General features: G+C 38.0%; 1 protein-coding gene across 1 annotated transcript in view; it reads right to left on the reverse strand.

The window, feature by feature from the left end:
• Window positions 1-14,965, reverse strand: part of TNKS (tankyrase, TRF1-interacting ankyrin-related ADP-ribose polymerase) — a 186,425-nt gene that overhangs the window by 23,582 nt on the left and 147,878 nt on the right. The window contains exons 13-18 of the mRNA XM_006884137.1: window positions 12,679-12,758; window positions 10,557-10,702; window positions 9,124-9,289; window positions 7,720-7,939; window positions 7,329-7,438; window positions 4,150-4,338 (exon numbers count right to left, since the gene is read on the reverse strand). Of these exons, the coding sequence (XP_006884199.1) occupies window positions 4,150-4,338; window positions 7,329-7,438; window positions 7,720-7,939; window positions 9,124-9,289; window positions 10,557-10,702; window positions 12,679-12,758 (911 nt within the window). The remainder of the gene's footprint in view (window positions 1-4,149; window positions 4,339-7,328; window positions 7,439-7,719; window positions 7,940-9,123; window positions 9,290-10,556; window positions 10,703-12,678; window positions 12,759-14,965) is intronic.

Consider the following 14,965-nt stretch of genomic DNA (forward strand, 5'->3'; position numbering starts at 1 on the left):
GTTTCATGTGAACACAATCCAATGTTCTGAGATTGTCATTATTCTCAGCGTTATCTACAATTTTGTGTGATCCATATTGAATGCCTTTGCACAGCAGATAAAACATAAATAGACTTTCTTCTAGTACTCTCTGCTTTCAGCCAAGACCCATTTGACATTGGTAATGATGTCCCTAGTGCCATGGCTTTTAAACCCAGCTTGTATTTCTAGGAGTTCTCTGTCAATGTACTGATTCACTTTTTGGATAATCTTCTTGAGACCTGTTTAAATGTTAGCAAGGTGTTTGAGGTGATGCCTTGTGAGAAATATCCTAGCTAGATTAGTTGAGAGAGCTTTTAAGAATGAATAGAACTGTGCAGCAGCACCCAGCACCCTATCAAAAACATCTACCCCAAAGTAGTTTGTGGCTCTGTTTGATAAAACATAACTTAATGTACAACTTAGCGCATGAAAAACCCACCAATTTTATCAAGGAGTTGTAAAAGTCTCTACTGAAAATGACAGAGGAAGATCAAAATAAAAAGAAGTCTCAAGATTTCTAAATTTCTAGAAGCAGAAAGCGGACGGAAATAATTATTTTTATATAGAGAGAAGTATGACTTCAAGGAAACGGCCACAAGCTATGAGAAAACTGCACCCTGGAAACAAAACTGAGTCTTAGTCAAACAGCATTCTCCAACTCCAGAACAGGCTGAGGCTGCCCTGCATTGTGTAAATGCTATTGGTCATAATAGTTATCCCATTACTTGGTCTTGTGAAATAGTACATCTATTGAAGTTTCTCAGAACTATCTCACTATTATGTGCTTTTGTGCGTATATGTTGTTGTGTACCATAGAATATGAACCAACCCATCGCTGATTCTGCAGTGGGTTTTCAGAGGCAGTGTGTCTTTGTATATGGAGACAGTTTTACAGGCTTTATAGCTGGGTAAGTGCACCTGAGAAAATACATAAAAATATCATATCTACATCTAGTTTTGATATATGAGATTCTACACTTTGATCTTGATGCTGTATCTCAATGATACTTCAGGGATTGTGGGAAATGGAGGTAAATGCACTTTAAACACAGGGGAAATGCTAATAATTTGTAGTCAGAAGATAGACTTTATAAGAAAAAAGGATGGCCACAATTTTTTTTCCTTCTTCCAAAGAGAGACACTATTTCCATATCACTTAAAATCCAGTCTAAGAAGCCCTGGTGGTCCAGTGGTTTAAGTTCTGGCTGCCAAATGAATGATGTGCAGTTTACACCCACCAGCTGCTAAAGGGAAAACACTATGCAGTAGTTCTGTCATTTAGGGCCACTGTGAGTTGGAGTTGACCTGACTGCAGTGGGTTTGACCTCATGACATTTTAGGCCAATATAGTGTAGTAAATGATGACACATTTAGTTTCCACAGTTAGTTCTTGGCATACAACAGCCCTGTAATGAAACAAGACTAGTTACTGATGAGACATCACATGGGGACAGGTTTGGCCTTTAAGCTATCTCTGCAGTGGCCCCAGGCACAAGAGTAAAGCTGTTCTGAATGTTCCTGCCCTGACTGCTAGCTGAATGCAATTATACAGGCAGGGCCAGCCTACGAATTTCCTAGATAATGTACAGGACCTTGAAAAAGAATGAATTTGAAATGCACTAAATATTTTAAGATAGCTTGTTATTATTCAGCAACACATGTACCTAACAGAATGAAGCTTAGGGAAAAAAAATGTTTCTGGCTTAAAAAATTAGAAACTGTCATCATTATAAAATAATTTCTTAGTTTTTCAGACAGTCCAAGAAAGATGATATTTAACCACAGATGTGTCAAATGATATTTAACCACATTTATTTGTTTTGTGGTTGATAGATTGTCACTGAGACACCGGTGACTCATAACACAACAGAATAAACTGGATCCTGTGCCATCTTCACAATCTCTGTCCACTGTGTCAACCACCACTGTCCATTCACTTCATTGAGGGTCTTCCTTTTTTCCACTGGCCTTCTACTTTTCCAAACACAATGTCTTTCTCCAAGGACTGTTCCACCTGATACAATGCCCAAAATATGTGCGGCAAAGACTCATCATCCTTACAAGGACATTCTAGCTGCATTTCTTCCAAAAGACTTGTTAGTTCTTTAAGCAGTAGATAGTACGTTCAACATTTTTTTTTTTTTAAATCATTTCTCTGATGTTCCTTATTTGGCATCTTTCAAAGATCTGCTTCCTAGAGTTCATTCTTCTTTGGCAATCTCATGTTTCTGTCAGCTGCTGTCAAGAAGATTCTGACTTGTGGTGACCCCATGTATGCAGAGTGAAAGTACTTCATAGGGCTTTCAAGCATGATCATTTAAAAGCATCTGCCAGGTCTATGTATATTCTCTGTGGATTCTCTGGGTGGGCCAATCTTTCAGTTTGTAGTCAAGTACTTCAGGGTTTGTACCACAATCTCAGGCAGATGATTTGGAACATCAGCTACATCAGAATATGAGATCAAATGTAAAGTATATGAAGATATTTAAATGATAATTATTTGAAGATATACTCTAGAAATGTGTCATTCTCTGATTTATATGTTCAACAAGTATGGCAAAAAAAGGAAAGATGTAAACTTACTACTGAGTTTATCTTTGTTGTTGTTATGTGCTGTCAAATTGCCTTAAGTACAACAGTTCTGAACCCTGTCCTGTCCTGAACCAGTCTCACTAATTCTGATACACCTACCCCCATTGTCCCAGGTACTGTATCAATCCATCTTATCCAGAGTCTTCCTCTCCTGCACTGTCCCTACACCCTTCCAAGTATGATGTCCCTCTCCAAGACCAGTTCTTCCTGGCCATGTGAACAAAATATGTGAGACGGAGCTTCAAAATCTTAGCCTCAAAGGAGAAACTTGGTTTCACCCTCTCTAAGACCAACCTATTTTCTTGGCAGTCCACGGTATGTTCAAGACTCTTCTCCAGCACCACAACTCAAAGGTATGGATTCTTCTTCTTCTTTCATCCTTAGTCACTGTCCAACTCATAGCAAGTAACTGTGAAGACCATGGCCTGGATCAGGTGCACCTTAGTCACTAGACTGACACTGATGCTTCTCAGTACTCGAGAGGTCCCTGACAGCAGATTTTCCCAGTGCAATTAGTAGAGTTTTAAATTATATCACACAAGTTAAGTTTAAAGAATTCTCAGGAGGAACTCTGTTTTTATTTCTCAGTAAAACAAGTACTTGTTTCTCTTGTTGTTAGGTGCTGTTGAGTTGAGCACATGTAACTCCAAGAACAAAAGATCAACCCTGTCCTATCCTAACACTTCCTGACACATTAGAGCCCACAGTGGCAGTCACCATGCCAATCTACTTTTTTGTGGGTATTCCTCTCTTTCTCTGACCCTCTGAGAATCATGTCCTTCTGCAAGGAATAGGCCCTCCTAGCAACAAGCCTGAAGTATGTGAGGCAAAGCCTCATCATCTTTACCTCCAAACAGCACTCCTCTCCAAGACATAGTTGTTTGTTCTTTTGGCCATCCATGGGATGTTCTATACTATTCTACATTTTAGCTCTCAAAGGCTTCAATTGTTCTTCTGTCATCCATATTCACTACGCAGCTCTAAGATGCACAGCAAGTGACTGGATGGACCATGGCCTGAATTAGATACATCTTAGTCCTCAAACTGACATCATTACTCATTAATAATTTAGAGAGGTCCCTAACTGCAGACTTTACCAGTGCAGTATGTCTCCTGATTTCCTGACTGCTGGTACCAAGGGTGTTAACTGTGGATCCAAGTAAGAGGAAATGGCTAACAGTGTTGATCTTTTTTCCATCTATCATAATGCTGCCTATCGGTCAGTGGTAAAAGTCTTTGTTTTCTTGACATTGAGATGCAATCCACATTGACTTGTCTTTACTTGTCATCAAATCAGTCCTGACACACAGCAACTGTATGTACAACAGAATGCAATACTGTCTTGTCTTAACAAGCATTGACATGTTTGAGCCCACTGTTGCAGCTACCATGCCAATCTATCTCCTTGAGCATCTTCCTCTTTTTAATTATCTTTCATGAAAGAAGTACTACTAAAGATAAACTTGCTAATAATTAGAACATAAATATTATCTTCGAAAGAAAAGGAATAATGAATCTATTGAAAGGAGGACTTACTGTTGCCAGATCCAAAGGTGTCTGACCCTCTTGGTTCTTCATCGTTGGATCGGCACCATGTGCTAAGAGTAGAGCACACAACTGCGTCCTTCCTTTTTGGGCTGCTTCATGAAGAGGAGTAAAGGCCCACTTATCTGTTGCATTTACACATGTGTTGTATTTTATCAACAATGCTGCTATGTCCACATGCTAAATAAAAAACAAAGGAATGTAAACTATTAAGAAGATCATCTGAAAAAAACACTACTGAGTACATTATTCTTTCACATTTTCATGCTTTATTTATCTGTATCTTCATATTTATTAGATGTTTCTTTCACAAAAACGAGCAGTCATTCTGCAGAGACTTCCAAGAGAACAAACAGGTCAGATCTAGAGAAAGTGAAACCAGACTGTTCCTTGGAAGCAAGGAATTTTTGTCTCACATACTTTGGGCATGTTGTTAGGGGGAAGTACTCCTTAGAGGAGATCATGCTCGGAAAGGTGAACGTAAGAGAGGAGGACCCTCGACAAGATGGGCTGACACAGTGACTATAGCAATGGGGTTAAGTTTGTTAGAGAGGGCAGAATGGCTCAGGATAAGGCAGCTATCAGATCTGTTGTTTACAGGGTCACTATGAGCCACAGTTGATATGACGGCACAAAACAAAAACCACTTGTGTTTTGGGACCTCTGGTGGCCAAGGAGTAAGAAGTTGCACTGCAAAGCCAAAAGCAAACAGTTTGAATCCACCAGGTGTTCCCTGGGAGAAAGATGGGCACTCTTTTCCCATGAGATTTAAAGCCTCTGAAAACCCTCCGGAGAGTCTGAACTCAGCAGCATATACCACTACCAGCTGTTCTGTATTCTATCACCTTTTACTTCTTGTAAAATTTCAACTTGACTCTATTAATTCTTCATGGGCTTTACAGAAAATGAATTCAGCCTGCTAATGTATTCAAGTCTATTTTAAAAATAAACACAAATAATGCAATTGATACATGATCTTAAAATGGTTTAATCGGTCTATCAAACTTTTTCAAATAAGCATTCTGTACACATTACATCTCTTCTTCCCATTTCCACTCTATCGCATGGCAATCTGATTTTTACCTCATCTATTTATTGAAATCACTCAAAAGATTTCCAGTGTTTTTCCTGCCTTCGGGAAAGTAATGTTGCAGAACTCCATTTTAAAAACTAGTCTGTCATGTCTAGAAATGATTTAGGAGTAGAGAAAATGCCAGCAGCAGACATACTAATCAGGACATTAGGTGATCCAACTCTGAACTATGATGATTATAAAAGAAAGGAAAAGCAGTACTATACAAAACAGAAACAGTGAAGGAAAAAACCCGAACTTAGTAAGATAAATTAACTTAAGAGCAAGAATAAGAAAGAAAAGTTAAAGATAACTGCTCTCTCACCTCCGTCTTCTTTAGAAAATTAAAAAATAAAGAAGCAACCATTAATACATATAAGCAACAAAAGATTAAGTGGGATTCAAGCTGTGAGAAAGCTGAGGTGACGTGAACTATGGTTGCTCTTGATGTGAACACCTAGGCAATATGATGCTCTATAAGCAAATGCTTGCAGCACAAATAATGTTGTTGTTGTTGTTATGTGCTGTCAAGTCGTTTGCGACTGATAGCGACCCTATGTACAACAGCCCTAAACCATGCTCTATCCTGTGCCAATCTCATTGCCTCTGACACACCCATTCCGATTACCCCAGTCACTAAATCAGCCCACCTCATAGAGGGTCTTCCCCTCCTGCACTGTCCCTCTACTCTATCCAGCATGATGTCCCTCTCTAAAGACCTGTCTCTCCTTACAACATGTCCAAAGTATGTCAGGCGAAGCCCCAGAATCCTTGCCTCCAAGGAGCAACCTGATTTAACCCTCTCAAGGATGAATCTGTTTGTTTTCTTGGCAGTCCATGGTACATTCAATACTCTTCTCCAGCACCACAGCTCAAAGGCATCAATTCTCCTTCTGTCCTCCCTAGGCATTGTCCAACTCTCTGATGCATAACAAGTGATTGCAAAAACCATGGCCTATATCAGGCGCACCTTAGTCTCCAGAGAGACACCGTTGCTCTTGAGTACTTTACAGAAGTCCCTAACCGCAGACTTTCCCATCGCAATACGTTTTTTGATTTCCTGGCTACTGGTGCCAAGAGTGTTGACCGTGGAGCTGAGCAAACTGAAGTTGTGAACACTCTCAATCTCTTCGCCATCCATCCTGATGCTACCGACTTGTCCGGTGGTGAGAATTTTTGTCTTCTTGACATTGAGCCTCAGTCCATATTGAAGGCTGCAGTCCTTGACCCTCAGCAGTTAAGTGCATGAGGTCCTCCTCAGTTTCAGCGAGAAAGGTTGTGTCATCTGCATAAAGCAGATTGCTGATAGATCTTCCACCAACCCTAACGCCACGCGTCTCCTCATAGAGCCCAGCCTCTTGGATAATCTGCTCTGCATACAGGTTGAAAAGGTATGGAGACAGGACACATCCCTGGTGTACACCCTTCCCAATAGCAAACTTATAAACAAAAGGCCTGAAGCCTGGAAGCTGCACACCGGCGGAAGTCACCTCAGATAATAGCAAAGAGGCCAAACACATGAGCATTCATTTTACTTCTACTGTAAAGATTTAACTGACTTGATTAATAAGTCAGTGTCAACACACTTTATCAATGTACTATAACACAATGTTCTTCCCTTCAGAGGTAATGACTGAGATCATGACTGTGGATTTCACTGCAAGATTTTTAGTGCAAACTCTATAAAACCAAGCTATATACCTTAAGTTACAGGAATATTTTTAATATTGGTGATATTTTTAACTAATGACCAATTTAATGTTGGTGAAAATACTAGAAATTATAATTTCCATATATATAAAAGAATTTCCTGGTTCTTATGATTTCTAAAAGGTATTTGAGGCAAAATTATGATTTATTCTATCCATTGATATTAACCGGAGCAGATATTAAAATCTACTACTGTACCAGATGTGGTGGTTACAAAAAGTTATATACCTTGGCTAAAAAAATAGTTAAACCTATCAAGGCAAGACAAAAATCAGATTAAAATTATGCTAAATTATGTATGCTCTTGGTTAAATTCTACTTACTTTTCTTATAATATACATTTAATAAAGTAGTATAGTGAGATTTTCTATAACTTTAGCATGCTCACCCCATAGGATGCTGCATTATGTAGAGGAATTAAACCACCTTTGTCTTGAGCGTTAACATCTGCTCCATGTTCTAGAAGATATTCAGCTACTTCCAGGTTATTGTAGCCCGCTATTAGTTAAAAGGGGAAAAAAAGCAAAAATGTCAGTGTAAAAGGAAAACCAAAAAAGTACAAACATGCAATTATAAAAGACTAGAAAATGTTACGGTTTTAATATTTCTCGCTTCAAAAGCTAGTATTATTAGCACACAATAAAGATTCTTTACATTAAAAATTATATAAATTACATAAAAAAACATTTTTTAAGTAGAATTCAGGATTTCTTTCCATTTCTGGTACTTTTAGACATGGAGGAGAGGTCCACGATCCCTGGAGGTCCTGGAGCCCTTACCTGCCAGGTGAAGAGGTGTTGAGTTTCTGCCCTGGGTGTCTCTGCAGTTGATATTCTCTGGAGTACAAAGCTTCTGCACTCTTGCTAGGCAGCCCTTCTTGGCAGCATCTAGCAGGGCGGCATCTCCTCTTAGTAAGTCCTGAATATCTGTATCTCCTTCCTTTACCAAATCTAATGGTGTATTTCCATCTCTGTTCTTTTTGGTTGGATCTGCTCCGTGCTACAATGAAGAAAAATCAGGTCAACTTTGCATTTTCTTCAGTATAATTCTTATGTTTTTCTACCTTACCTACTTTTTCCCATCTAAAGAAAATTATTCTAAAAGATTTTGAAAAACAAAGGCAATATACTGTTTTATATTAAGAATTCCTGTTAATGAATTCCCTACTTCAAAGGTAAGCTTTCTAATTAAGCTCAAACAAACACCTATGCCTTAGAAGAAGTGAAAACAGTAAAGTGGTGAGGGCACTGACTGCCTTCCACTTCTTCCATAAAGTACTGTCAGATCTATCTGGAAACCCTTTCCAATTTATGTTAATTTTGTTCAGACTTTAATTACATAAATATATTCAGAGATTATCATGAAAAAGAAGAGATGTGGAGGACACACAGGTGAAACAATACTTAACTCTAAGTGCAATCAGTGTGAAAAAAGTTTGGCAATATTGTTAACATTCTAAGTCTTAACACTTCTCACAAAATTAGGTAGAAATGAATAGACAAGGAACTTGAAGCTTTTACTATGAGTCTAATACAGAATGCTATTGGTCTACTATGGAAATCAGGAATAAATTAATGGTCTGCAATTATTTATTACCCCAGTCAGTGGTAAAAAAACAAATGTCAAATGTGCTGTCATTCTCAAGACTCAAAGGACTTATAACCTAAGGATAGTGAGAGAAAAATTTTATTCACATTTAACAACAAGAACAAAAAAGTTCTATAAAAGAGAGAAAATGACTTAAACATATGCCTGGTTATTTATCATATTCCTTAATTTAATTTGGACCAAAAAATTACTAAATAGTGTTCATACACTACTGTTGTTGCTATGTACTGTTGAGTTGGAACCAACTGACCCTCCAACAAGTTTTCAGAAAGAGTAAACTGCACAGGAGACTGTTCCTCTTTCTCCTGCAGGGCAGCTGGGGGATTTGAACTGCATACCATCAGGATGGCAGCACAGCTTTTTACCACTAAGCCAACTCAGCTCCACTTAATAGCAATTTTAATAATTTCATATATTCACATATAATTAATGTATTTGACAAGAATGTATAAAATATTTTCTTAGAGAAACAAAAGTTTACATTTAAAAAAAAAGAGGCTGATACTAAAACAGTTCCAGTAAGACATACAACAAGCAAAAAGAAATGTTACTTTATAATTTTAAAAAGTTCATACTTTTAAAAGGAGTTTGCAGATTTCATATTTTCCTTTAGCTGCTGCTTCATGTAGAGGAGTAAATTTCCATAAGTCTGCCACATTGACAGATGCGCCATGCCTTACTAAAAGCTCAGCTACCTCATAGTGTCCATACGAACAGGCATTATGAAGGGGGACCAAGCCACTAAATAAAAGAAAATTTTTAAGTCATATAACAACCTTTGTTCAAACAATTCCTATCACAAAAATACTACAATTCTTTTATGAGAGTGACTATATTAAACATCCACTTAAAAAAGGAAAAATTCCTCTCTGGCTTTTAAGATACAGACATTCATTTCCAAATAAGGATTAATACTTTAAAAACTATACCTATCGCATATACGCATATTTCCAAAGTTTCTTAGTGATGTTTATGAATTTCATCATATTCTACCTTATCCTTCCTGGACTGAAATATATTTAGAAATATATCTACAGAGGCCAAGATTTGAAAATTTCTTAGCTATAATAACCAAACATTTTGAGGGAATGAATGAGTGGGCTTGGTCTAGGTCCACAAAGATTACATCCCAAATTTTACTTGGTAAGGAGCAACTAGAATCTTAAAAGCTTGTTCGCAGCCATCCATGATGCAACTATTGGTCTCTCTGAAGAAGAGTAAAGAAAATAAAACACTGAAAAATCCATCAGACCAAAGCACTAATGATTCATGTGAACCACAGCTTTCACTAGCCTGAGGTTTGGCTACCACTACCACCCTTTCTTATCAAGCACACAACAGATGGGTCTGAACAGAGAAGGAGGGTGGAGTAGAATAATATAAACCTTGGAACATAAAAAGACCAAACTTATTGGTCTACTAAGAGACTAGTAGGACTGTGGTCCTGAGACACCCTTCAAGTCTGTAACTGAAGCCATCCACTTGTTATGTACTGTCAAGTCAGAAATGGCTCAGAGCTGACCCTCTGACAGGTTTTCAGAGGCAGTAAACTGCATTTGAGGAGACTGCCCAACTTTCTCTGTGGAGCAGCTGGGCTCTTTCAACAGTGCCCTTGGATTGGCAATATAATTCCTTATCATGAGGCCCACAGAGCTTCCGAACCCACCCTCCAAGAGATCAACTTTCAGGGGATCAGTAACAGAGAGTAACATCTGAGAGGAACATACTCCTAGGTCAATCATGCTATCTAACGGGCAGCATTTGCCACCCTGAAAAAGCAAAGAACATTCAAAAAGAGATTTTTTTTGAGGATAAATATACCAGGTGTAAAGATGGGCAATAGGAAACAATGCTGCTCTCTAATACACTTAACAACACTTTGAAAGAGCCAGTTACACTGTTACTTAAGTAGAGAAAAGAGCTAAGATTTCAAAAATTTTGAAAAAGGGATTTTTTCATAAATATGAATAAAACCCCCCATCCCACACGGGCAAATTTTCACACATACCCTTTGTCTTTGGCATGGACATCGGCACCGTGATGTAGAAGGTACTCCACCACAGACACACGGTTGTAGCCAGCAGCGAAGTGTAAGGGGGTGGAGTGCCGGCCCTCTAGATCTCGGCAATTCACATTTTGAGGGCTGCAAAGTTGCTTTTTTGGAACAGACACACACATACAGCAAAGTTCTATTAGTATTTATGCATGGATTTTGCTCTATAATACAACAGTATCTCAGATAAACCGTAATGATCAAAAGGATATTAATCACTTACAAAAATTTGTTAGGACAAATGATGCTGAAAAGTCAGTATCATGCTTTACTTAGTAGTAACTATAAATATTGTTACTGTTTGTAAAGCAATTTAATCTTTTTCTCACATTTTCTAGTCAAAGTATTAAATAAATTGAAACTCACAATAAAGCAAGCATTTCCAAGCTTTTTTCATGTCTATAGGTCTTTTCTCCCGAGGCTGGCTGTCCTAGAATGTCAGCCAGTACTGCCTAGTATTCTCTTGGCCGTCCTTTGCCGGAACTAACCCACAGCTCTTTGTCTTCTTTCAAGTGGATGGGCAAGCAGAATGATTATGGGAAAGTGATTTCACTTGTGTGTCTGTCACCCACTGGGCCCCCAGACAGCAAAGCAGTCAAAAAACTAGTTGATTTATTAGAAGATAGCTAACACTACAAGTCAAACCAATTCTATGTTTTGGTATTTCTTTTCATTTTTTTTTTAGCCTTGTTCTTCGAATCACTTCTCTGTCTCCTTCTCTTCCTTTGACTGCTATCATTTCAGTATTATTTAAAAAAAATTATAAAATCAATTACGCTTGTAAAGCTGCAGAAATGAAAAACGACACCACCACCACAATAGGCTGCATCACTGGTGGGGACAAGTGGATTACATAACAGTAAAATTTGAATGTTGTGGTTGTGGTTGTTATGTGTCATCAAGTCGCTTGCGACTCACAACGACCCTATGTACAAAAGCCCTAAACTCTGCTCTGTCCTGTGCCAATCGCACCGTCTCTGATACACCTATCCCGATTACCCCAGTCACTGAAAAAATTCATATTCTTCCAGTGAGAAAATGGGTATGTATTTGTATGTTGATCATTATCCCTATTTTATAGATAAGCAAACTAAAGTTAATAGGGTTAACTGACTGGTAAATGACTGAGTGGTAGAATAGAGTCAAACTGTTTTATTTCTTTCTAATCTTTTGATCTTTTTGCTATGCTATTGTTCACTTTCTTATCCAATTTTAGGGAGGCAGTGAGGAAAAATAGGTAATGGAAAATTTAAAAACACATAGGAAGCTGCAAATACGAGCGCAACAGCCTCACGGGTATTCTCTAATCGTTCTCTAGCTTCTGTCACTGAAATGAGTCATTTAAGAAAACCCTTGACTTGTCATTGAGTTTGGACCTGGTTCATAGTTGACCCTCCAAAAGGTTTTCAGAGTCTGTAAATCATATGAGAAGAGACTGCTCAGGTGTCTCCAGTGGAGTAACTGGCGGATTTGAACTTTCAGAGAGGCGCTTCCTCTGGGTTAGCAGCACAACTCCCACAGACTAATTCACCAGAACGTGCCTATTGTTGTTAAGTGCAGTTGAGTCGCAGGCGACTCATAGCGACCCTATGAAGGAGAGTCCTCATCGCTTGGGTGTCTCTCATCCTTTTTCTAGGTTCATAGGGTTTCCAGAGGCAAGCTATTATGGAAGTGGATGTCACTCCTGCTTCCAAGCTTGTTTTAATCAGGGAGCTCCACCCCACTCTCTGTCCGCATCGGGTAACCAACCATTAATGCATCTGACACATCAGTGTCACAGTGTTCAGCCTCACAGCAACTTGTACACCAGGGCTATACGACCTAGAGGAATTCCACTTCTGCCTATTATTAGGGATGTAAAAACCAAGAACCTGGAAGATAACTGCTTCTACCAGCACAGAGTAAGGGCTTTTCGCCTTTTTTGTTGTTAGGTGCCACTGAGTCAATCCAGCTTCACAGAGACTCTATGAACAATAGATCTGGATCTTGTCTTTGCAATTTTACTTAGAAACTTAATAATCAATTGGTTAACCAAGCTTGGGTAATGTTGCCCAGGCCAGTAAGAGTGCTCACTTACCTTCACAGTTTCCAAGTCTCCTGCTTTAGATGCCTCTAAGAGTCGATAATCAACATCAGAAGTACGCATAGGTGTACTTTCTGCATTAAAAAAAAATCACTATTTAATCCTAAAGAATCTTAGTTAAGAAGGTAAATTACTGAATAGATGGAAAATTATTAAGGGATTTGAAATTTCTGAGATCTAACAGAAGTTTTAATCCAAATTTCTCACATAAAAGAGAAATGATTTATGACTTTATACATACTCATCTTAAACCAAATTGAAATAAATTCTAAGACACAAATCCTCTTCCATTTCTACTACCAAGCTTTTATATTTTTTGGTCAAAAATTAAGCAAAGGAGAGTAGGCAGACAACAAACTATAAGATCAAGAACCACCTTCTGATATGTTGGTTTTACATAGCACTGTAGCAAAGGTTTCTACCACAGGTTTCTCATGTGAAAGCCAGGGAGTGAAGGAAACTTTCAGTACTTCTTGCTTAGCTGTCACCTGTGGGTTTGGTGGTGGGGTTTTTTGTATCAGTTTTCTCATATGTAAAACAAATTGTGAGATTACAGTAAACTTAGATAGTATTATAGAACAAGATCTGCTAAATACAGATATTTGTTTATTTCAAATTTACTCAATGACTTCAGAGAAATGAAAATGTATAATTGGGAAAAAGCATGTAAGTTCTAATTAGAATAGAATGAAATCAGGCTATTCTAGAACTGAGAGTACCAACTGATGTATTTTGACTAATTCAATATAAACAAAACATTAACTGGCTCAAGAACAATAGGATTTTGAAGAAATGATCTTAAGTACACCACTCAAAATCTGTCCATGAAAATTACATGGTGTATGCTCAGATATGATATTAACTGTTTCTACACAATGCGTGTATGCATGTCATTGTTATTGTTGTTATAGCTGAACCTCCAGCGAGTTTTCAGAGGCAGTAAATCACATGGGAAAAGACTGCCCATCTTTATCCTGTAGAGAAGCTAGTGTAGAAATGGTTTCTCCTCTTTTCTTCACAGTAGCATAAATTTTGACATATATTTTGCCAGAAATTTATAATGAAAATTTATTTATATGAACCAAACCACTACAGTTTGAAGTATAGATTTATAAAAGGAGAACTCAAACTCAGTATAGCTAATAGATAGTTATTATGTTATGTGCTGTCGAGTTGCTTGTGACTCATAGTGACCCTATGTACAACAGTCCTAAACCCTGCTCTATCTTATGCCAATCTCACTGCCTCTGACACACCCATCCCGATTACCCCAGTCACTGAATCAATCCACCTCATAGAAGGCCTTCCTTTCCTGTGTTGTCCCTCCACCCTCCCAAGTATGATGTCCCTCTCCAACGACTGGTCCCTCCTCATAACACATCCAAAGTATGTCAGATGAAGCCTCAGAATCCTTGCCTCCAAGGAGCCGCCTGGTTTAACCCTCTCCAGGATGAATCTGTTTTCTTAGCAGTCCATGGTACCCTCAATACTCTTCTCCAGCACCACAGCTCAAAGGCATCAATTCTCCATGAGTTTTAAAAATTTTGAACAGAACCAAGCCCCAACACTGTGCTTGACATAGTTTTTCAAAAGTCATTACAGGCATATAAGGTGGAATAAGATTAGTACATGCAGGTATAGTAGAAAAGTTCAGTTCGTACATGACCAACACATGGTAAAAACACGTAGCTACTGGTTCCTGATAGAAATACTGTTGTTGTGTACAGTAGAGTCAACATCGACCCATAGCAAATTATCCGGTAGGTTTTCAGAGGCAGTTAATCACATGGGAGAAGATTGTTCATCCTTCTTCCCCAGAGCAACTGGTGGCCTCGAACAGCGTGCCACTGAGATTGCAGTGTAGCTTCTTGCCACCAGAGCTCCCTGGTAGAACTATTAGCTCATAAATTATATTTTATTTAAAATTAAAAGTAACCCTCATTTTTATGAAAAGCTTTCAAAGCTAAGGTATTCTTTTTTTTTTCCAAAGCTAAGGTACTCTTAGACAATTCTTTTATTTACATTATCTTTCCAGAACAATGAAGAATGTAAAAAATTAAGCAAAACAGTTGAGCCATGTTCAAATTTATTATTTCATGGTCTACACACTATTTTACTTTAAAAGTCAAATTTTTAAATGGAATTATAAAAAAAATAATGAACAATATATCTGTGATTTTCAGTATTCAATTCTTTAGGATGCATAGAGTCCAAATTGCATTAATTTAGAAGATATTTAAAAAGCATCCTATGATTATAATTGGCCTAATTTATCCAGTCT

The sequence above is a fragment of the Elephantulus edwardii genome, unplaced genomic scaffold (genome assembly GCF_000299155.1).
Source record: "Elephantulus edwardii isolate Elephantulus edwardi_28Jun2011 unplaced genomic scaffold, EleEdw1.0 scaffold00031, whole genome shotgun sequence".
NCBI lineage: Eukaryota > Metazoa > Chordata > Mammalia > Macroscelidea > Macroscelididae > Elephantulus > Elephantulus edwardii.